Source organism: Euprymna scolopes, chromosome 40 (genome assembly GCF_053919585.1).
Source record: "Euprymna scolopes isolate OS-2025 chromosome 40, ASM5391958v1, whole genome shotgun sequence".
Lineage (NCBI taxonomy): Eukaryota > Metazoa > Mollusca > Cephalopoda > Sepiida > Sepiolidae > Euprymna > Euprymna scolopes.
In genome coordinates this window covers 52,276,578-52,301,499 of record NC_136521.1, presented here as the reverse complement: position 1 = coordinate 52,301,499, position 24,922 = coordinate 52,276,578, and the positions used below count along the sequence as shown (strand labels likewise).

Below are 24,922 nucleotides of genomic sequence, written 5' to 3'. Positions count from 1 at the left end.
AGAATACTTAAAAAATATAATAGAATACTTAACAGTAATACCAAAAACTGTAACTGCATAAATAAATCAGAATGTCCACTTAAACAAGAATGCCTACAGACAGAAGTAGTCTACAAAGTGACAATCACTGTAAAAATTCATAATGATAAAAACACATCAGATTTGCTGGAATTTCATTTAAAACTGATTTAGAGTTCATAAAGCTCCTTTAATAACCCAAACCACCCCAACAAAATCTCACTAACCATCCACTACCTAAACCCAATTCAAAATAACCTTACACCTACTATTAACTAGAAGATTCTTAAAAAGATGTAGTATCTGTAAATATTTAAACTCCCCCAGTTTCCTCCGTCTATACAAAAAATTCTTTATTATTAATTTCAAAGAGAGAAAAATGATAAAACATTAGAAGTGAAACGTCTATTTGCAGACACTACAAATCCCACCTTTTCAGCAACTTCACACTCATCTAATACAGAGTGACCAAAAAAAACGGGCCCCAACTCTAATTAGGCCCCGTTTCTTAGTGTTTTGTCCGAATGAAATGAAACTTTGGTCATAACTAGTTTATTATATTCAAAACTTCACATCAAAACACTAACACTAAGGTCTTTGGCCTTTTCTTCCCCGTTGACTGTAAAATGCTCAGAAAAACAATTGAATGTCCCGTTTTTGGGGGGGGTCACCCTGTATAACTCCCTCAATATAATAATTGCACACTTTAACACTATTACCCTACCCATTGTAGCTTATTACTGCAAAAAAAACACAAAGAAAAAAAAACACAAAGAAAAAAACACAAAGAAAAACAAAAAAAAACAAAGAAAAAAAACACAAAGAAAAACAAAAAAAAACAAAGAAAAAAAAACTTTACAACCATTACAAAATAAACTACTCCTTATCCCTTACATCACTATATCCAATTATTCATATTGTAGTATAACCAAACACCCATACTTCCAACCATCTGTATTGCTATTCAATCCTCACTAAATTACACATTTTATATTATTTTACCTTTTAATTCTTTGGAGATTAACCCATTTTCCTCATACCTTTACTCTCATACTTATTAATTGAGAAATTCTTATAAATTTAGTAACTCTTAATCTATAAATTTTATTTTCTATATCCATACGAAAATTCTTTAACAACTTCAAAGATTAAGATAAATTATTTAACTTTTCAAGTTAAAACATTAACTATTTACAAATACTACAAATCCCACATCCTTAGCAATTCCACACTCTTCAAAAGTTCATCTAATATGACTCCTAATCTACTAATTACTCAAGGGCCAGATAAGTTACTCTTCTACCTACCTGGAAAAGTTTTTAGTGTTTTTACTGACTTTATGACTAGGGCTGTGAAAACAGAATATTTTTTTCATTCTTTTGATTCTCAAGTATATAGCCAACACAGTAAGACAGTTAATCAACGGAGAACCACATCAGTCTATATAAAAACATAAAATATTAACGGAGATATACTCAAGAGTCAAAACAATGAAAAGAATATTTCCTTTTGTCACGACCGTACTAATTACAAAATTTAACATTATTACCTTACTCACTTTAGCTTATGACTAGGGTTATGACAAGAGAATATTCTTTTCATTATTTGACTCGAGTACATATCAGTTAATATCTTATGCTTTTAGATAGTGGTGTGGTTCTCAATTGATTAACTGTGCCAGATATATTTTTTTTTTTTTTTTACATCGGCAGCACCAGTTATCAAGGCCAAGAGGCCACTCGAGGATAAAGGGTTAAAAAGTGTACAGTAGACAATTGGACAATATTGTAATTGTTAGTAATGGAAATTCGGTAAATTTGTATGGAACGGCTCATCAAAAACTTGTTTACGCTGGACTTGAAGACAACCATATTATAGTCAGCTGGAAAGCAGGAAAACGGAAGACAATTCCATAGCCGGGCTGTTCTAAGAAAGAAGCTTTGTTCATGGAGGAGTCAAAACAATGAAAAGAATATGCTGTTGTCATAGCTGTACTAATTACACACTTTAACATTATTACCTTACTCTAACCTTACTCACTTTAGTTTATTATGCCTAACAAATAAATTACAACAATTTACCTACTCATCGTTAATTATTCCTACTTTCCGCATTTTTTACATCTTTTATATCAATTTCTTCAACGTTTTTTTTTTTTTTTTTTCTTTTCTCTTATCCCTCCTTTCCCAAATATGTCATCTGTCTAGAAAGCATTTATGAAAAACAGATGAAAACTGTGACAAAGAAAGACAGAAATAAGCTGCACGGATGTAAAAAAAAAAAAAACATAAAAGAGAGGAGGCAAAGGACGGTGTCAAAGTCAGATCAAAGCTGAAGAAAACAAATTCCTTACTCGACATTCAGGGTTTTCACTTTCTTCACATTACCACCATCTTCGACAGAATCGGGTTCCAAGATAAAATGGCGACGCTTCCGTTGATGGCTTTCGCTTGATTGGACGTTTTTACGTTTTGATTCACTGTAGGAAATTACTTTATATGTTTCAGCCTGGTTAAGAGTCTTCAACACTGCATCAAAAAATTAAAAAGAAAAAAAAAACATTTCTGAAAGGGTTATTTGCATGGTTTGGATTCTGTCATTTTTCAAACATTTCAAGTAATGAAAAAAGTCGCGTATAGTTGACTATATTTGGAAAGAAAGGGAAAATTATCTAATCTTATGGAATGAAGAAAAATATTATAGACAGAAAAAAAAAAAAGTGGAGACTAAGACAACTCAAAAAAGCAGCACATATGTTGAGTGACAATTAATTACTAAGTAGACCTATTATAGAATTTGATACGATATGGGAACCGTTGATAATAAATGATAGATCACGCTGTAATACTTGGAGAGATTGAAAAGTTGGGTATAACTGACCATATATGGAGGGAAAAAGGAAACCCTTATTGGACCAAATAGAGAACCCTTATTGGACCAAATAGAGAAAAAATAAAGATAAAGAAGAACAACGGAGAGTAAGACATCTCAAAAAAGCAGTACATATGTTCGGTGACGATCAATTACTAAGTAGACCTATTATAGAATTTGACACAATATGGGAACCATTAATTATAAATAATAGATATTATATACAGTAATAAGTAAACTATATATATATATATATATATATATATATATATATAGCCAGTAGAGTTTAGTTTCCTAGAAGTACATCCAATGAAACAACATGTGTCTACCAAAATAGTGCTCAATGAGTGAACAGAGCAGGTATATTAATTTTATTTATACAAACATTAATGGTCATTAATGTTTGTATAAATAAAATTAATATATATATATATATATACATATATATATATATATATATACACACACACACAGTAATAAATGCATTAATAATAATTACTATAAAAATATAAATTCAAAAAATAAATAAATATAATAAATACAAATGAGAAAAAAAAATAGTGATATTTCCAACTAGAAATAAAATAGGTTCATGACTCCTAAAATTTGTTCTAAAACTGTCCACAAGGACCTGTAGCGCAGTGGTTAGAGTACTTGGAAAAATCAATTGAAAAAGTGATATTCTCCTGAAGTTTGAAGGTTCAATTCTCAGCGTGGGCAACTAAAAAATACTATCCAGTCATGGCTGACAGAATAAGAGCTACCCGCCGTGAAGTAAATAAAGAGTCCTGTTTGAAATTCTGTCCAGATGCCTGAGTTTGAAGAGATACACCTGATGAAGATCGGAGGTTATATCAACCGAAACGTGAAAATAACACTCAAGATGAGAACAGTACTCCAAAGAATCATAATATGGAGAAAAAAAGAAAAAGTTACATAAAAAGGGTATTTTTTTTTTTTAAACGTGGCAAACTTTAAATCACAGAAAAATATATTTATTATACAAATTTGTGGTTTATTCCAAAGATTAATTTTCAACATTTATAGTTTAAATACAATTTTGGGCATATGGCCTTTGTGGTTTATGTGTATATGGCAATTTTCACACACTCTACGCGTTAAATTAGGCTGTATTTTGGCAATAACGCATTGAATGTTGTCTTTTAAATAGTCTATTGTATCTGGTTTCAGGGTTCGTACAGATTTTCAATGTTTGTTTTCAAGGTTTTTCAAAGTTTTTCAAGGCAAAATTCATTGATATAATAAACCAAAATACTTAATAATAGAAAAAGTCATTTTTATTTCATGAAGTAGATTTAAAATGTAACACAGTCACTTACATGAAGCTCTCTAACACGCAACAAAACTGGTCAACTATTTACAGCGTAAGCTCATAACTACACATTCATTCATTGATTCTGCATCATTTTCATATTTCTTGTTTAGTTTGAAACCTTTCGTTGAGTTTAGCCAGTTCATTTTTTTTTTCAAAGGCCGATTTTCTGAAAGCATTTAACTTTTGTCAACAGATTCAAATTTCCAGAATTTTCTTCTTTCAGAGCAAGAGCATCTGCTGATGAAGTCAATGACATTTTCTACTCTCACCTTCTTATTTAGTTCTTCTATCTGTTCAAGGTCTGCCTTTCTATGAAGTTTTTGTCTATCTTTTTGTTTCTCTTCTTTTTGTTTTTCCAGGTACATGTCATACCTGTGTCAATCCATGGAGCACGAAACAATCAGGTTGGTTGGTTGGTTGTTTTTGTTTTACGGCATATCAACCCTTTTCAGGTTATTTAATGCCGAATCTAGTTATTTTGAGGAACGATTTTTAATGGAGTATATTCTTTTTTTTTTTTAAAGTCAGATTCTATTTAACCCATAGTTGGGACCCTAACGGATACTACCACTCCGGGTCAGAGTAGACCTGGGAGCAATGGCAATTAAAGGGTGGCTCCACACTCCCCAAAGCCCTCAATGTGAGGCCTCACCATCGGATATAGTTTAAGGTCATATCCAGGACCGAAACAATCAGGGGATTGATTATTGGGATTTGAAGCACCCCCTCCTGCTGCTTTAACCTGGTCACAAATGATCCACTGTGCCACTACAGTCCATCCTTCATATTCTCCACCTCTATTTCCTTGTTCACGGAGAATCCTCTATACTGGCCTGGCCATGAGGTTGGTTGTTTTTGTTTTACGGCATATCAACCCTTTTCAGGTTATTTAATGACGAATCCAGTTATTTTGAAGAAAATTTTTTTAATAGAATATATTTTTTTAAGTCCGTTTCTATTTAACCCATAGTTAGGACCCTAACAGGTACTACCACCCGGGTGAGAGTGGACCTGGGAGCAATGGCAATTAGAGGGTGGCTCCACACTCCCCAAAGCCCGCAAGCTGGGGCCTCACCATTGGATATAGTTCAAGGTCGGCCTAGCCATAAGAGAGCACCAGAACAGTTTTCACAACTTGAAATAGCATGCTGTAACAAATATCAGTCATGTAGGTTGCAAACAGTTAATATAGCCTGTCATCTTCACTCGCGTGGTTGAACCCAACAAACTTTTCCGATCCAATGACAAGTATATGTTCAAGAAAAGTGTCATATTCTTTCAGGACACTATCACACTCCTCTTCCTTTACCTTCCTGTTGTACACAAGAATGTTTAATGCATTTTTGAATTGCCTTCTACACTGTACCTGCTTGGTGGCCATTAGTCTTGGGTTTGCAGATGACAGCTGTCTGAGAAGGAAATAGGACAGTGGGCATTTATGCAGGATTTTTTTCATCACACTGTCAAAAAATTTGATAGCCTCAATTCTGAAGGCAAGTATCTGTCTCTCAGACACCCCATTCTTTGCGGCTTCTTGGTGCTCTTTTCTGTAAGGAACTCAAGTTCCACCTCCATGTAATTGAGCCTCATTTCCTCATCTTCAGCTACCCTGCTCATGTTTTCATCAGATACACGTAAACCCTCAGATCTTATATAGCATCTCATCAATCCTCAGACCATCTGACCGAGATCTTCTGCCAGGAAAGGCGCCATAGGGCTGCCGTTGGTTGGTTGGCTGGTTTTTGTTTTACGGCATATCAACCCTTTTTAGATTATTTAGTGCCAAATCCAGTGATTTTGAAGAAAAATATTTCAATAGGATATACTTGGTTTTTTTGAAGTCAATTTTTATTTAATCCATAGTTGAGACCCCAACAGGTACTACCACTACAGTGAAGAGTGGACCTGGGAGCAATGGCAATTAAGAGGTGGCTTTACACTCCCCAAAGCCTGCAAGCCATCAGATATAGATTATCCAGGACCCATAGGCCTATCAGTTCCTATCATAGGAAGTGCTGCAGGTGCAGGTGACTTAAAACTACCTTTGGAATCAGAAGTTTGTCCTTTGTCGCTTGGTACACTGTCCCATAGGACTTGCAGGTTGGCATGGGAAATTTTTTTTTTCCTTCACACTCTTAACATACTTAAGATCATCCAAAATAAGAAATGCTCTATTATATATCAGGACATTCTCCAACCACCTGTGAGTTACGTCCCTTTACCAGGAAACTTATAAGGAAAACAAAGGGAAACAACTCTTGTGTTCATGATAATATACAATTTCAATTTTCGATTTTATTTTCAATATTTAAAAAAATATTTTAATATTTCTATTAATACTTTAAAAAATAATTTAATGGTATTTCTATTAATACTTAAAAAAATAATTTAATAGTATTTATTTCGATTTCATTTTTAATATTTTGACACAAATTTTTACTTGACATAAAAAATACGATTTTCAAGGCCTTCAAGACATTTTTCATATTTTCAAAGACTTTTCAAGGCAATTTGAAAAACAAGGCCTTTTCAAGGCAAAACTCAAAATTCAAGTACTTTTCAAGTTTTTGCAAACCCTGGGTTTATCAGCGTAGACATGGCACTTTACATATATGCAAAAAAAAAAATAAATAAAAAAATTAAAAGAAAATCTAATGGGACTAACTCACACAAAATGACCAGTTGACAGGTCCATTTTGTGAAATTATTCATCAAATGTTTCAATATGAAATAAATTTGCAAACACTGCTCGAGTGTCAGTCTCTTCATAATTAATTACCAAAACAAGCTGAACTCCAAATAACTGATAGTTGCCAAATCTGTAATTATAGTAAATAGGTGTCAATTTAAAGTTTGCTGCCTCTAAAAATAAAAAAATACTTCATATATTATGTATTTAGACGGCATAATCATGTTTGACACTGGTTCCCGTCAGATCACCCAAGTTAAGCAACAATGAGCTTGCCCGGTACCAGATGGGTGACCATTTGGGACTTCCAGGTGCTGTATGTGCTCTCCGCTTATTTCAGCATTGTTTCTAGTATTCCTGGACTTCTCCTTGCTACTGGACCCAATCAGTGCAGATTCAGGAGAGATGCAGTTGGTGACTGCGCAACCCTTGTTAAACAATTACACACGCAGATGCTCCCACAAAAAGGGTATCCTTTGTCTTTTGAGACTGAATGGAGGCATCGAGATGGCATTCTTTTATTTAATCAAACATTGTTAAACATAAAACGAAATTTTTTGCATTTTTGTCAAAATATGAAAAAAATAAAAAACATTAACAAATGTTCATCGGTATCATTAGCATTTTTGATTCATTGTTGAATCATCTTCAGATAACAAAAAAAAAAATGAAGAAAATTTAAAAAAAAAACACACACAGCCAAGAATGCTGTATGTTAAGTCATTATATGTCAAGACAACAAAGCTGTGAAGTTCAAGATAAACACAATTTAAATTCTGTGTATGGTAGTGTTGTGAATTTTGACAATTTCTTCAATGGCATTTGTTATTTTTAGAGAAAAGGAACGTGGATGTCAACTCGTATGCATTCAATTTAGACTTACCCATTTCAGCATTGTCCTTATTATGAAGGGCCACATATGCCGTGTTATCATTTATCCACGAGAGTTGGATGTTGCCTGCAAATATCCAAATACTTACATAAAATCATAGCAAATAGTTTCGGATAGACAAACACTTCAAGTTAGGAATTTTGTTGCTTGTTAAAAGCGAGTCAACAGATCAACAGTTTTAACTACAATAGAACCCCAGAATATGATGGCCCTAGGATACGTTTATTTCAGGTTACGAATTGGAATACAATGTTTTTCCGACCCCTGGTTACAGTATTTGCCCCGCCTTACAGTGTTATTTATAATGTTGTTTTATTATATACATGTGTATTATATATTGTATTGTATTTTGTTACTAATTTTTAATGCTGTATCCCGAGGTTCTACTGTATGTGGTATTAAGCAAAAAACAGTGCTTAATTGTCATGTCGAAAATAGTAATATATCCAAAAATTACTAAAATTCATTGCGTAGTAAATTATAGTTAAAAGTAATTTGAGGGGAAATTGCATTTTCCCTGGATGTGAACACCTTGAAGATTGCGAATATAGGGAAAATACTTATCTCCATTTTTACTTGTTTAATAGCGGACATACTTTCAAATCATAGTGGTAGAATTTTTTTTTTTTTTTTTTTACTAAAACACAATAGCAGTTGCCAAGGTCACTGGAAAAATGGTGGGATCTTTCTATCGATCCAGTAGATATCTCACTGCTGATGCTAAGAGCCAGGTACGTCCAAGGATGGAGTACTGTTGCCACATCTGAGTAGGAGCAACTAGAAAGACTTATCCTGCCTTGACAGAGTTCAAAGACTTCGTAACCTAGTGGGGGATGCTCTTTTCTCTTCCCGCAATGTCTGTGAGCCTGTCTCTGCTTTATCGTTATTTTTATGGCAAGCGCTCGTATGAGCTCCAATCTATGGTCCCCTCTTGCCAAACTTTCACGAGAAGCATTCGTCTAGCTGAAAACACTATCACTAATTTCCCTCCATTCTTTTTCTATGGCTAAACCTAAATGCAGATTCCATGAACAAAGCTTCTTTCTTAGAACTGCACACCCGTGGAATGGTCTTTCGTTTGCCTGCTTTCTAGCCGATTACAATATGGTCGTCTTCAAGTCCAATGTAAACAAGTTCTTAATGAGTCATCCCCTTACGTAATCCAATTTACCAAATTTCCACTACTAACGATTACTGATATGTTGTCCCATTAACTACTGTACATTCTTTAACCCTTATCCTCGAGTGGCCTCTGGGCCTTGATAAGTAGTGACTCCTAAGTAAAAAATTTTTTTTTTAAATACTTGTTCTACTCAATGAATTATTGTAATTTTGGGATATATTACTATTTTCGACATGACAATTAAGTACTGCTGCATTTGCATAAAACAACATATTCAAAAAAAGATCTGTCAACTATCTTAACAAGCCCTGAAATTTTAGGTGCCTGTTTACGGTGGTGATCTCTTAAACCAACGCATTTCAGGTGAAAACATGTACTAACGTGTCACGTTGCAATTACGATCAATTCAAAAAATTACGAAAAATGATACAGTATAAAAATAATTACAAGTATGTTTTAGCATGGAAAAGTTGTGCAACCAATTCAGTATGACAAACCAACTTATCTCCCTTTAAATTAAACGTTCGCCATTTTTAAACAAAAAGGCAGAACATAATTGTGGAAAATTTTTTTTGTTAAAAATACATCTAGCACATCTTCTACTGGATCATTTTCCGTAATTTAAAAAAAATTTATACTCATTTCGACATGCCACGTACATATGTAATCATGGTTTCACCTGAAATGCGTTGGTTTAAAACCATCACTAATCTCGAAAGCACTGAATTTTGAGAATTTCATAAAGAAAAAAAAAAAAAATTTTCAAACAAGACAAAAAAATTAAAATTTTCAAGTTTAAAATTATTGATCGAAGCAAGATTAGGTTTTCTTGTTAGTTTTAAATTTTAACAATTGCTTTTTTTATTAAAAAAATTATTTTAAATCCAATCTTTTGCTAAGACTTAAGATTTTTTTTATAATTTTTATGTTTCATTATACACTTTTTAGATTTTTGTTTGTTTTTTTTCTAATTTCTCATTTTGTTCTACTTTAGGATGGGGTATCCTACAGGATGCCAGACATACACATGTAACAGAGTCGCTGACAGCACCAACTGTATAAATATATGCAAATGACCAAGCCGACTATGCAAAGTGACCTCACAGCAGAGATAAAAGGACACAAGTGTTACAAGAGAAGCATGTGTTTGAGACGTAGCCGGTGTTTGGAAAAGCGCATGTTTGAGACACGTGTGACGTCATAGCAGGAACAAAAAGTCTCACGCGTCCGAAGTAGGAGAAATCAACTGTTTAAATGTTTAGAAAAAAATGCGTTGTTGGAAATACCAGATATAAAGGTTTTTATTAAAATAGAAAGCGAGTCAAGTTTTTTTCTTTTATTTCCTCGCGACGTACGTACACACACACACACACCATGCATTCCAACCGAGAGATTTTTTAAAGATCCAAACTATCCCTTCAAGTGCAATTGTTTGTATCTCTCTTGCACTTGGTTCACGGGGTATATTTACCAGATAATTTTTGAAGTTCTTTTTCATGTGTCCAGTTGCTCATATAATTACTGAAATGGAGATCTTGCTAAGATTCCAGTTTCTTTTCACGTACGGATTTCAATATCTTTTTCCTCTCAGCTCTATTTAACCCAACCTCCTCCAGGGATCACTAACTTCTAAGGTTATTTCATTAGGTCACAGGGTTCGTAAAGAATTTCAATGTCCATTTTCAAAGGCTTTTTAAGGTCTCCTCCAGACAAAATCCAAGTTTTCAAAACCAAAATAATATAATAAACCAAAAAAACTTAATTAACAACATGAAAAGTCATTTTCATTCACATAGAGAACAATATGGCTGTTAACAATCATATTTACATTCCCTGACCCATTTATATTTGAACAACCGAATGCAATTAAATGTTATTTTCCCCATTGTAGATTGATCTACACTGTTTTACTTTTAGTTTTTGAACTTCCGGTATTCTGGATACAAGAGTTTCATCCTTTTATCACTAATGTTATATAGAAAACATCAGATAGTTTCATGATAAAGGGATATAACTCTTGTATTCACAACAATACAGTCTATTTCAATTTTATTTTCAATATTTAAAAAATATTTTAATAGTATTTTTATTAAAATTTAAAGAATAATTTAATAGTATTTATTTCGATTTTATTTTTAATATTTTGACACAAATTTTTACTGGATATAAGTACGATTTTCAAGGTCTTTTACAAGGATTTTTCCAGATAATAGAAATAAGGCCTTTTCAAGGCAAAAGCCAAACTTCAAGGACTTTTCAAGACTGTGCTTTGTTTGAAACAGCAGAGATATGACAATCAACCTCAAACAAGAACGAAGCAACACCTGTCCGGTTGATTACAAAACCAGAATCACAATTGTACATTTAACTCTCTTGCCATCCAAAGGGTCTCCGACTACCTTTCTAAAAAAAGGTACAGCAAAGTACCTCCTTTTTTGGTTCCTGCCCACTGTAAATGTTTCCTATATCAAAGAGGGAGAGAAAAAAAAAAAAAAAAAAAAAAAAAAAAAAAAATCAAACTTAAGCTCCTCGATCAGAGTAGAAAAAATAGGAGGAATTTTAACCTACCTTCTAGAGAAGGAGTTTACACGCCTTGTCATCGATAGTATCACATAATTTCCAATTATTTTTGTTTGTGTTTTTAAACATTCTGATCTTTTCCACATTGCAAACTGCCTTATTAAATAGCTATATTATTTATTTAACAAGTTACCATACTCCTTTTTATGTTTACCAGTAATGCTTTAAGCAAATTACCATTTTAATATTTTATTACATTTTCAAAATAAGTCCAAACAATAGAAAAAATATTCAAATTATTTTAAAGCAAACAAACTTTTAGCTAAAAAAATTCTAGAAAAGTAAAAAAAAAATACATAGATAAATAAACAAACAAAAAATAAATAAAATAAAAAATTCAAGTTTTAAAATTGTTATAATAGACTAAACAAACACTTACCAAAGGGCATGAAGAGTTGGTAGAGGTCTGCTGCCTTCCATTCTTTAGGGAAAGTCACATGGAATACATGATTACGTTCAGGTTGCACTAAAAGAAAACGAGTTGCATTTATATATTAGATAATGGTCAGGTAGAAGTCAAGATATAATAAGTATAAAATCTGGAAATTCCATGGTGATTTCTACATAAATCGTTATAATTTGCTGTTACTAATATTCCTTTCGAAATATAAGGTGCCTTCAATAAGTTTCCAGACTTTTTCATATGGGCACTTTTGTTGATAGTACACACATGAAACTCTAGTTTCTTTAAAAGTAATCTCCAGATGCAATGTACTTGTTCTGACCTTCTCCGAGCACTCTTCAGACAAACTTTGTGTAAATCTTCCACATCTCCAGTTCCGCACGAATAATTGTGTACAGTTCCCACACTGACATCAAACTGTATACTTATTGTTTATCACGTTTGACACACCGGTTCCCATCAGATCACTGAAGTTAAGCAACGTTGAGCCTGGCCAGTACCACATGAATGACCATTTGGCAATTCCATGCGCTGTATGTGCTCTCCGCTTATCTCAGCATTGTTTCCAGTCGTCCTGGACTTTTCCTTGTCACTGGACTCAAGCAGTGCTGATTTTTTTTTTGGGGGGGGGGATACTATACAGCAAAATAATCACCAATCATTTAAGAAAACTGGAAGAGGGGAAAGCAAAAAATAAAAAATAAAAAACTGGGAGAGGGGTAAAGAAAAAGGAGAGAGCAAGGAGAAAAGGGGCAGCGAAGAGGAGAAAGGTGGGGCAGTGAAGAGGAGAAAGGTGGGGCAGCGAAGAGGAGAAAGGTGGGGCAGCGAAGAGGAGAAAGGTGGGGCAGCGAAGAGGAGAAAGGTGGAGCAGCGAAGAGGAGAAAGGTGGGGCAGCGAAGAGGAGAAAGGTGGGGCAGCGAAGAGGAGAAAGGTGGGGCAGCGAAGAGGAGAAAGGTGGGGCAGCGAAGAGGAGAAAGGTGGGGCAGCGAAGAGGAGAAAGGTGGGGGGGAAGAGGAGAAAGGTGGGGGAAGAGGAGAAAGAGAGGAAGGAGAAAGGTGGGGGAAGAGAAAGAGGAGAGGAAGGAAGTGGCAAATAAGGGATGTACTAATTTTCAGATTCTCACTTACAATCATTTCCTGCAATATTCATGTAAGGAATGTCCTGTACTCTGCTCATAAACAATCTAAATAAAAATATAAAAAAAATAAAATGAACAGAAACATAAAAATTTTGTCAGAACAAAAAAAAAAAATAAATAAATAAAAAAATAAAATGAACAGAAACGTAAAAATTTTGTCAGGGCAAAAAAAACAAAAAACATCACAGTGAAAAATATCAGTGTACACAAAAAATTAAGGAAAATTATTGAATAGAATCTTAATAAAATCTACTTACTATTCATAGTTCACAAACTCTGAACAACATTTGCTTCAAGTCAACATATTGAGGATTATTTCCAGTCTTCTAAACTAACCTATATCTAACGAGGTCCTTCTCCTTTCGTCTTTCAAATCCATCCTTATTACTTGTGTTGTTTTTTTTTTGCTTTCCCTGTGGATCGAACCTACTACTGCAAAGAACATTCACTTATTCTTTCCACATGGCGTACCATCAAAGTGCCTCGTCTTTACACACTCCCCTGTATTGTCCAGATTTTATTTTCCTTGAAAGTTATCAAATCTAAGTGTTTTTTAGTCTCACATTACACAGCCATATTTCTTTTCCAAACTGACCTATCTCTGGCCAGGTCTTTATTCATCCCTCTTTCTCCCAAGTCCATCCTTATCACTTCTTCCCATGTTTTCCCAGGTAAAAAAAAAAAAAAAAAATCAACAGTAGGTTCTTTGATAAGAAAGGAGCGCGTTTAAAATGAATGTTTCTGTTTAGAGCACAACTGAACCATAATATTTGACTTTTGCAGTTTAAGCTGTAATTCAAGCCATTATATAAAAATAATGGCATAATTTTTACAGCACAATGTAGACTACAATGTATTGTGGACTAGATTACTGCTGGGAGGCATGTGAAGCTAAACATAGCGACAGCATATACAAACTGCTGAACTATTATCTCAGCTGTTCCACATCTAACACAAGAACTCACATTATTTTAACGTGACCATACTATCTAAGTCTACTCTTCAACATATATCTCCCCATACTGTCCAAATTTAATCTTCCTAGCATTATCAGATCTTAGCTTAGCTCACATTAAACACTCATCATATCATTGCCTGCACTGATCAGGTTTCTTTACCTTTAAAAGAAAAAAGCATCTTATGAACTTGGCCTGGTACAGGCAACCCAACCCATCTACTTATATATAAAAGATATTTTGACTACATGTATGTGAGTTCGTTCCCTATGGATTTCAAAACAGCTCTGTCAATTTTTTTTTTTTAATTATTCACTCATGTAGTTTATGTGTCAGGGAGTGGTTTTAGATAGTTTGTATTGGAATGCCTGTAATAAGTATTAAAAATCAATACTTGAAAAAAAAAAAAAACTAAATAAATAAAAATCCAATTAAAGAAGAAACAATCCAATTTTGACCAATGCTAACTCCCTTATACAGCTTAACATCACAAGTGCATTTAAGAAGTTTTATCACCACACAAGCAGAAGGGCTGGGCATATGAAAATCAACAGTAGCTTCTTTGATAAGACAAGGGGCGCGTTTGAAATGAATGTTTCTCTTTAGAGCACAATTGAACCGTGATACTTAACTTTTGCATTTTAAACTAATTCAAGCGGTTACATAAAATAATTTTATAATTTTACAGTGCAATGTAGTGTGGACGAGATTACTGCTGGGAGGCATGTGAAACTTGTACCATGGTAGGTCTCAGACTAGAGGACTCAATTTAATTGAAAAACAAGCCATTTGATCTGAAATGGAACACGTACATCAAGGCTGTTGCGAAGGTTGCTGGGAAGATGGTGGCATCCTTGTACCGCTCCAGAAGATATCTCACTACTGATACAATTCTCTATCTGTATAAAAGCCAAGTACGTCCAAGGATGGAGTACTGCTGACACATCTGGGCAGGAGCTGCTAAAAACAGCGTATCCTACCTCGACAGAGTACAATATAGACTTTGTGACTTAGTGGGGGATGCCCTTTTCTCTTCTCTGCAACCTCTCTCCCACAGTAGAGATGTTGCAAGCCTGTCTTTGTTTTATCGTTATTTCCATGGCAAGTGCTTGTCTGAGCTCCAATCTCTGGTCTCCCCCCCTTGCCAATCTTTCACGAGAAACACCTGTCTAGCTAAAACCGCTGTCATTAACTTTCCCCACGCTTTATCTGTGCCTAAATCAAAGCGTAGATTCCATGAGCAGAGCTTCTTTCTTAGAAGTGCACGCCTGTGGAACTCTCTTCCGTTTGCCTGTTTCCCACCTGACAACAACTTGGATGTCTTCAAGTCCAACATAAACAAATTCCTGATGAACTGCCTCCTTAAGTAAGACACTTTATCAAATCTCCAATACTAACAATTACTACAATACTATCTCATTGATTACTGTACACGCAATAACCCTTATCCCCGAGTGGCTTCCGGGCCTTGATAAGTGATGACCTCCATGTAAAAAAAAAAAATTCACTATTTCGATAATAAAAAGTATTGGAAGTGTTTAACATTCATGAATCCGTATTCAATCCTGAGCAACGTCAGGCTTTCCTGCTAGTATTCAATAAACCACATTACCCCAACCAGAAATATCACATTGGCAAGGGTCTAACAGACAACACACAAGTGTATAGAACATACTACCTAGACCTTTTGAGGCTGACGGTCCTCTATAGATGCAACAATAGATTCACAAACTACTAAACACAGCGACAGCATATACAAATTGAAAAAAAATGTAAAGCTTTTTAAATTAATTCTTTTTAGCTTAAAAAGATTAAAAAAAAGAATTTACTAAAATTGTTTTAAATTCATTATTTTATTTTTTTATTTGTTGTATTTATTATGTATTTTAAAAAATTCAACTACCGTGGAATTTCCACTGGGTTCTGCTAGTTTATATTTAGACTGTCCACAAGGATATAGAACATAGACCTTTTGAGGCCTCTATAGATGCAACAATAGACTCACAAACTACTAAACACAGCGACAGCATATACAAATATACAAATACATATACACAATTCATACACACATTCTTCCACTAACAAAACAGATACACTAATACACCATCTAAAATTCCTATTCATTTTACAGTTGAAAATAATCTTATAATTTAGAATCTATTATTTATTTATTTTTTTTTTTATTACATTTTCATCCCAAACAAGGCACAGTTGTTAGAGAATGGATAGAGAGAGGGAGAGAGAGAGAGAGAGAGAGAGAGGAAGAGGTGAGTTATAGTGTAGACACGTTGGCCGGAAGTAAAAGATCAGCTGATTTGATTGCGTGTGAGTCATGTGATCGGGTTAGCTGAATCGTTGAGATTTGATTTGGATTCAGAAGACAACGGACGGCTTCCCGTTGTCTCCTCCTCTTCACTGGGGGGGGGGGGGGGGTGAACACTGACGTGTGTAGAAGAAGAACCCACACAGGCCGATTTCACTTTCCACCTTCTGCAGGACATCTGGGGAAAAGTGAAATAAACTATAGAACTAATTCCTTGTCTTGGAGTGATTGAATCTTCATCCAAAAACAGGTATCAAGTCTCCCTCCAGGACGAGAAATTCCAGATGGTCCAATATCGAAGAAGCAGAGGTAGGTTCTGAAAATACATGTCACTCACACACGATTCCCTTTATGATACAACATAAATATATAATATAACACGTCATCTCTTCTAATCCATTATTAGAGATGACGCAACAAACACTCAACACTTTAACACTTTATTATAGAGCAACAACGTAACCCAGTGCCACTTTGATTTAGGGGGCTACTATCAGGGACATAAGTTGCATGGATACTATGTAGGGAGTTGAGCCGCAGGATGTCCGTTTACATTACACTTGAACTTCTGCATGTCAGCACAGTTGGGGGAAACAGGAACATGGAAGGGAATTCCAAAGTCTAACAATTCTAAGGAAGAAACTACTAGAATAGAATATTTTCTGACATCTAGGGATTTCTACTGTGAAGGGGTGGGACTTTGCTGCTTGTCAGGGATATTTACACCGGGGGGGGGGGGGACAAGGGCTTGTAGTCCGTCGGAGCATCCACCATCAAAATACTTGTGAAACGGGCAGAGGGATGCAATATTTTGTCGATGGAATAGAGGGTGAAGCTAAGGTGACTGTTCAGGACCGTCGGGTTGGAGAATCTTTTGAACCTTATGGCCTATAATAGACAATCAGATTTAAGGGACAATCTTTTAGAGGTTAAGGATTCCGAAATTCAAGCAATAATGAGAATACGATACATGACTAAACGAACAAGAGCAAGATACTCCATGGATTAAATAAAGTTCCACATAGATTCCTGAATTCAGCAAGATGCAACTAAAGGTCAGTGATTGGCCGAAATATTGTGAGAATAATATCAGTGATGAAAAGATGAGTCAAAATAATTTAAAAAAAAAAAAAAGAAAAATCTAATTTTTGTAATAAAAATACTCACTTGTTGCAGAAAGGTTCTAAGAGTTTTGAAAGAGGAGATATCATTTGTTGTTTACTGTTGTTAAGACCACCTAAGGGGAAGAAAATTACATTTAAGGAAATGAAACAAAAACAAGGATAACAAGTGAAAAAATAAGAAAAATAGGAAAAGGAAAAAGGGGGGAAATGGGGGGAAGGGAGGAATGGTGGGGAAAAAAGAGGAAAGGAAGGGGAAATAGGGAAAAGGGGGGGGAGAATAGGGGAAAAGGGACAAAAGGCGGCAAAGGGGAAAGGGGGAGAGATAGAAATGAAAAAGAGGATATAGAGGAAAAAGAAATAATTCAGAAAGGACAGAATAATCAGAAAAGACCTCAAAAACTCAAAGAAAAAAAAATATTTTTAAAAATTAGATCATTAGCTTCTTACTTTTCCTTAAGAAAAAAGAAAAAAAGGAATGTAAAAAAAAAAAAAAAAAAGAGCAAGGAAAAAAAAGGGAAAGGAGACCAAAAAGGAAATTTAATGTGTTTAAATTCCAGATCTTTTCAAATTTTTAATAAAAAGAATTAAGACAATTGTACACTCTGGCAGAAAAAGCCCAACACAAGTAAGGGACAACGTGATAAGTCAACCAATGACACGGAAATGTGAAAAGTAGCACAAGCCAAGGAAAAACATTTTTTGTTGTGTCAGTATTATCATGATTATAATATAGAAAAAACAGACAAAAACTGTAGTGAATTGTGAGATTTAATGCTGGTAAGAGTAAACTGCTCTCCTTTAACATTTTTTTTTTTTTTTTTTTTTACATAGGCAACACCACTTATCAAGGCCAAGAGGTCATTCGAGGATAAGGGTTAAAGAGTGTACAGTAGAAATTGGACAATATAGTAACCGTTAGTAATGGAAATTCGGTAAATTTGTTAACATATGGAACGGCTCATCAAAAACTTGTTTACGTTAGACTTGAAGACAACCATATTGCAGTCAGCTGGAAAGCAGAAAAAACGGAAGAGAATTCCATAGGCGTGCAGTTCTAAGAAAGAAGCTTTGCTCATGGAATCTACGTTTAGGTTTAGGCACAGATAGAGTGGGGGAAATTAGTGATAGTGTTTTCTGCTAGACGGGTGTTTCTTGTGAAAGTTTGGTGGGTGGGGGGGGGGAACCATAAAATGGAGCATAGCCGAGCACTTGCCATGAAAATAATGATAAAGCAGAGACAAACTCGCAACATCTCTTCTGTGAGAAAGAGGTTGTAGGGAAGAGAAAAGGATATCCCTCACAAGGCTACGAAGTCTATTTTGAACTCTATCAAGGCAGGACAAGTCCTTTCTAGCAGCTCCTGCCCAGATGTGGCAACAGTACTCCATCTTTGGACGTACCTGGCTCTTATATAGATAGAGAATTGCATCAGCAGTGACTGGATCGATAGAAGGATCTCACCACTTGTTCGGCCACATCCAACACATGGCCACTTGTTAACTGCCATGTATTGGATATGGCCAAACCATTTCAGTCTATTCCAACATAGAGTCTTAAAGTCAAGCAGAGATCTAAGCTCATTGAGATGGGTTATATCAGTGATTTTCGAAGAAGATATCCATCATATCATTGCATAATCGATGCAAGTTAGTGTGGTAATGTCCTCAAATGTAACAGGGCAAGTCTTACGCATACGCAAGGTATATGGGAGAATGTTTCTGACACATGTACTGTAAGCATAGCCTCTATTGTGTAACAAGATGCTTCTGCAAGTGAAGATTAGGAGGAACTTTCTAAATTTCTTCCATGCAGAACAGATTCTGGCAGATGTAGTATCACAATTAATTACTGATAAAAAATTACTCTTTCTCACCAGGCATACAAGAAGCCGCTTCAACCACCGATATCCATGATAAATAACACCCTACCTGAAAATTCTTCCTTCAAACTCGAGCCTTGGTCTAACATTCACGGGCAATATGAACTGGAACAAATACATTGAGGACATTACGAAGGCTGCTGCAAAGATGGGCTCCCTTTATCGTGCTAGAAAACTACTCACACCTGAGAGTATCCTGTACCTCTACAAGGCCACCATTCGCCCATGCATGGAGTATTGTTGTCATATTTGGGTTGGTGCATCTTGTGCATCTGCCGCTGACCTCTTCCTCTTGGATATGGTTCCTCTTTGTCAAATAAGCTCCAACCCCTTTCTGATCACAGCAATATTGCATCTCTGTGCCTGTTTTGCAAATATTTTAATGGAATGTGCTCTGATGAACTTGTTACACTTGTGCCCCCTCGATAAACCCGCTTAACAAAATTACACCCCTTCACTTTTGAGGTCCTTAAATGCCAGAAAGGTTCCTGCTCTAATAGTCTATTTCCTCGAACAGCTAGACTTTGGAATTCCTTTCCTGACTGTACTGATATGCAGAAGTTTAAATGTAATGTAAACCAACATCTTGTTAATCTTTCCTAGGCATGGTCTCAAATAGTAGCCCCTTACATCAAAGTGGCAATATACAATGTTAGGGGTGAACGCGAGTATAAAAAAATATATTATAAATTTTCCTAACATCTGTCTGTGGGTGTGTTTGCGTGGGTGTGACGCGGTTTATCTCAGCTTACAGGTAATCCACCCAGGCAAGTAAGGTACCGAAATCCACCCAGGAAAAAAAAAAAACTAAACAACATTTTATTTACTGGATATTTTTCCAGTATTCACCAGAAGTTATCTCCCTTAGTAAGTTAGATTTACTATCTGTCTGTGTGTGTGTGTGTGTGTGTGTGTGACGCGGTTTATCTCAGCCTACCGGCAACCCACTCAGGCAAGTAATGTACCGAAATGAAGTTTATGACCCAGTGGATGTTTTTGTGATATTTATATCTATGTTTGGTGTATGGAAATGCAAAAAAATATTTTTAAAATAACGATTTACTAAACGTTTTATTTACTGGATATTTTTCCGGTACAAGAACCCAAGTTTGCCCAGCTGGGCAAACTTGGGTTCTTGTATATAAAATTTTTTTTTAAAAAGCTGCTACTTCTTACACATTGAGTGAAGTTAGTGGAGTCATTGAAGAGAGTGACACAAAAAAAAAAAATATATAGTTTTTATTAAAAAATATCGAAGAAACAGACAAACTGTTTAAAAAAAAAAAAAAAAAAAAAAAAAAACACGTTTTCAGATGCAAATAAAAAGGGTTTGTTTTTTTCCTAATTAATTTCAGATTTAAAACCTCTCGTCAAAGAAATAGTTAAGTTTAGGTCGTTTTTTTTTTGGGTTTTTTTTTGTTTTTACTCCTAAGTAAAGTTTAACCCTTATCCCTGAGTGGCTTCCAGGCCTTGATAAGTGGTGATCACTGTGTAAAAAAAAAAGTTCATCCTCATAATGTTATCAAGATTGCACCAGCTGGTGTTGCACATAAGAACTCTAGTTTTTTTTTCGTTTTTTTTTTTCTTTATTATTTCTTAAGCCGAAAAAGCATGTGTTTGTCAAATATGAAGTTGAAAATGTGTTGACACTTAGAAGTAACTTGAATAAAATGAAAAATATAGAACAAACAAACTGTTTTTAGAAAAATACGCTTTTAGATGCAAATAATGTTTTTTTACCTAACAGCACTCTACATTGCGAATGAAACAGTCACATTTGGGAGTGATTTTTCAAAGTTGCGACTAGAAATAATGAAATGCTTATATTTTGGCGATTGTATTTCTTTCACTGACAATCTTCCAAAGCTCACTACTGAGTGAAAAATATATTTTCAACTTTTTTTTATATAAAACGAACAAAGTTAAATTATTTAAGCAATAAAAATTTAATAGAACAATATACTCTTTATTAACGAAAGCTGTTTAAAAAAACATCTGAAGAAATACTTTCAAGTATCGACATAAAATTTGTTGAATATTTAGAAGTAAACTTATTAAAAAAAAAAAAAAAAAACAGAAAAATTTTTATGATGTACATATTCGTCACAGAACGAAGACGTCATATTCCAAAAATCACGTGGATTTAGCTAATAACTTTTCTATTTAACTAGTAAACAAAAATATTTAGTTGTTAAAGGTCAACTAAAAATAAATTTGTCCATAGTTAATTTTGGATTTAAAATCACTTGTTAATCCGAAATTGTGTTATTTTTAAAACAGTTTGTTTTTTCTATATTTTTCCCTTTATGGACACATTTTCAACTTCATATTTGGCGAACATGTGCCTTTTCAGGTAAATCAAGAAAAAAAAAAAAAAAAAAAAAAATTAAAACTATAGTTCTTACGTAAAGTACAAGTCAGCGCAATATTGAAAGCAACATCATGGATAATTTTTTTACTTCCGAGGAAAAAAAAACAAAGATCAAAACTTAATTGTTTCTCTGACGAGGTATTTTAAATCCGAAATTAGAAAAAAATCAAAAGCTCTATCATAGCTTTGATACATACTTTTGCATTTTTAACAAAAGAGCTACAATAATGTTGAGCCGTTTCCATTTATGCTAAACATCTACAGAATACCAACATCAATTTATTACATATGAAAGAGTTTGCTGTGGAATTTCCACAGGTCCTTCTAGTTTTTTTATAAATGCTAAAAAAAAAAAAAAAAATTTTAAATAGTGAAACAATAGCATTTTATTTTATACAAATTTTCATATCGGATTCTCCAGACTGCTGTTATCATCCCAAGTGTTATTTTCACAAATGTTTCGGTTGCTGTAACCTCTGATCTTCAGGTATATCTTATCAAAATCTGAAATCTTTCTGCCTGACAGATTCTCAGTTCATCAAGATACACCAGAAGAAGGTCAGAGGTCAGAATCGTAATACAACGAGGTACCCGGCATTGCCCAGGTGTGTAGAGGTATAGTAAGGAATCCGAAGGGGCAAGGGGTATAAAAAGAGTGGTCGTAGCGGGAGGGGAGGGGGGAACAAAACAACAGTAGACAGTTTGGGTGAAGAGAGGTGTTAATAAAAAAATTAAAAAAAAAAAAAGAGTGGTAGTAGGCAGGCAGGCTCAAACCCATACTACGAAAGAGGAAAAGAGCGTAAAAAAAAAAAAAAAAGTGATGTCTTTGCCGTTGCGTCCATTGCCAAAACAGAAGTGGTGAAGATTTAAATTAAGGCTAGTCAATCAAAAACAGGGGGGGGGGAATTTCGAAAATATTAAAAAAAACAAAAAAAAGCGACCCTCCTTGTAGAAAACAGCCCAGTTGAGGGTGGAGAAATTTAGCCAATTTTTCAATATTTGTCATCCACGACATCAAGCCTCAAAACAATACCAATCTCGTGAGAATCCGTCACGTATTTGTGAGACATACAAACACACATTTTGCCTTTTATATATTAAATTGTTTTTTTGTTTTTTTAAAACTTTTGTTCACCTCCAAACACAGCATACTACCACTTAGATGAAGGGGGCTACTATTTAGGACCATGTTTGCAGGGGACTATGCCAGATGAGATGAGATGTCAACTTACATTATACTTTAACTTCTGCATGTCAGTACAGTCATGGAAAAAGGACACAGGGAGGAAACTCCAAAGTCTAGCAATCCGAGGGAAGAACCTATTAGAATAGAAGTCTTTCCAGCATGTAGGGATCTCTACACTGAAGGGATGAGATTTTGTTGCTAAACAGGTTTGTCATGGTATATATGACAAGGCACAGGGGTTGAAGGTTAGTTGACAATGCAGGACCTATTATTAGGTTAGAGACTCTTTTTTGGACACTCTCTAAGAGGGATAAACTAGTGGCGGATATACCAATCTAGATGTGGCAAGAATATTTCATGTATAGGATACTCTCAGGTATGAATAATTACTAGTGATGGGATGATTCCAATATTTTTCACAATTCCGATACAATTACCAATTCCGATTCCTTATAAATATTTAACTATAAAAGTATTATTTCGTCCCGATTACACATCTGAAATGTGCCTATATTTCCTGAAACGTAAAAACATGTTTGTGAGGTGGGTGATAGAGAGATTTTATCTTACCGGAAGTTTAAATCAATATTTATTAATTTATTATTTAAATATTTATTAATTTATTATTAATATACTACAAGCAAAAGTGGAAAGTGTTCAACTGAGCTTCAGTCTATGGTACCCCCCCCCCTCGCCAAACTTTCACAAGAAACACCAGTCTAGCAGAAAAGACTGTCAATAATTCCCCCCACTCTTTATCTGTGCCTAAACCTAAACGTAGATTTCATGAACAAAGCTTTTTTCTTAGAATTGCACGCCTGTGGAACTGTCTTCCGTTTTCCTGCTTTCCGGCTGGCTACAATATGGTTGTCTTCAAGTCTAACATAAACAAGTTCTTGATGAGCCGTTCCATATAAGTTAACAAATTTACCGAATTTCCATTACTAATGATTACTATAATGTCCAATTTCTACGGTACACTCTTTAACCTCTTGGCCTTGATGATGTGGTGATGCCTTTGTAAAAAAAAAAAATAAATAAAATAAAAAAGCAGTGGAAGACGTTTCTTACACCAAAATCAAATATAAAAAATAATTTAAGGAATCTGTTTTGGCATCAGAAAATAGGCTCAAATTTTTCTGATTCAGATACCCCAAAAAGCTCTGATTTTTCCGATTCCGATTAATCGTCCCAACACTAGTAATTACCCCTACAAAGCCAAAATTTGCCAATTCATGGAGTGTTGTTGCCACATCTGGGCTGGTGCATCTGCCAATAGTCTCTCACTTTAAGACAGGGAGTTTAAAATGGTGTCTCCAACCTCATAGGTCCTGCATTGTCAACTAACCTTCCATCCCTATGCATTGTCAAATATACCCTGACAAACCTAGCAACAAAATTTCATCCCTTCACTGTTGAGGTTCCTACAAGCTCCGACCTTTGCTCCGTTGCTGCAGTGTTACATCACTGTGCATGTTTTACAAGTATTTTAATGGAATATGCTCTGATGAGACACATAGCACTTGTGCCCCTTCAATTTGCAAACTCCAAACTAACTCAACAAGCACCTCTTCACTGTTGAGGTTCCTAGATACTGGAAAGTCGTCTACCTTGATAGTTTCTTCCTTTGGATTGCATAGCCGTATCGTGGTTTCGTAGAGTTATACAATACTTTCAGGTGCGAGGGATTTTATAGGATGTAGGGGGAATTCTGGACAAGCTGCCTGGAATTTGGATTTGCTAGAAACGGAAGTGACTTACCCAAAAACTGGCTCAAGCTGATAAAACAGAGGCCAGTGATGAAGGCATCGTAACCAGCTTCGTGTAATTGTTGTTCAGTTGCGTTGTAGTTGGAAAACTCTTCAGGAAGATCTGAAACGAGACCAAAAAAAAATAAATAGCTGAGATGGGAGTATCCACTGGCAAAAAAAAAAATGGAATTGGAATTGTTCTTTGTGTCGAGTTCACTTTTTCTGTTATGACTGGCAGAGCTTATCCTTGCCTCTCTTGAAGCTGCTGAGAGATTTTTTTTT

The 24,922-nt window shown here is 34.8% G+C and overlaps 1 protein-coding gene across 3 annotated transcripts in view; it reads right to left on the bottom strand.

Moving 5' to 3' along the window:
- LOC145265570 (poly(A)-specific ribonuclease PARN-like) overlaps positions 1-24,922 on the bottom strand; it is a 160,256-nt gene that overhangs the window by 58,116 nt on the left and 77,218 nt on the right. For all 3 annotated transcript variants that reach the window (XM_080121542.1, XM_080121543.1, XM_080121544.1), the window contains exons 15-20: positions 24,651-24,761; positions 17,497-17,566; positions 13,040-13,095; positions 11,889-11,975; positions 7,798-7,872; positions 2,372-2,546 (exon numbers count right to left, since the gene is read on the bottom strand). In XM_080121542.1, coding sequence (XP_079977668.1) covers positions 2,372-2,546; positions 7,798-7,872; positions 11,889-11,975; positions 13,040-13,095; positions 17,497-17,566; positions 24,651-24,761 — 574 coding nt within the window. The remainder of the gene's footprint in view (positions 1-2,371; positions 2,547-7,797; positions 7,873-11,888; positions 11,976-13,039; positions 13,096-17,496; positions 17,567-24,650; positions 24,762-24,922) is intronic.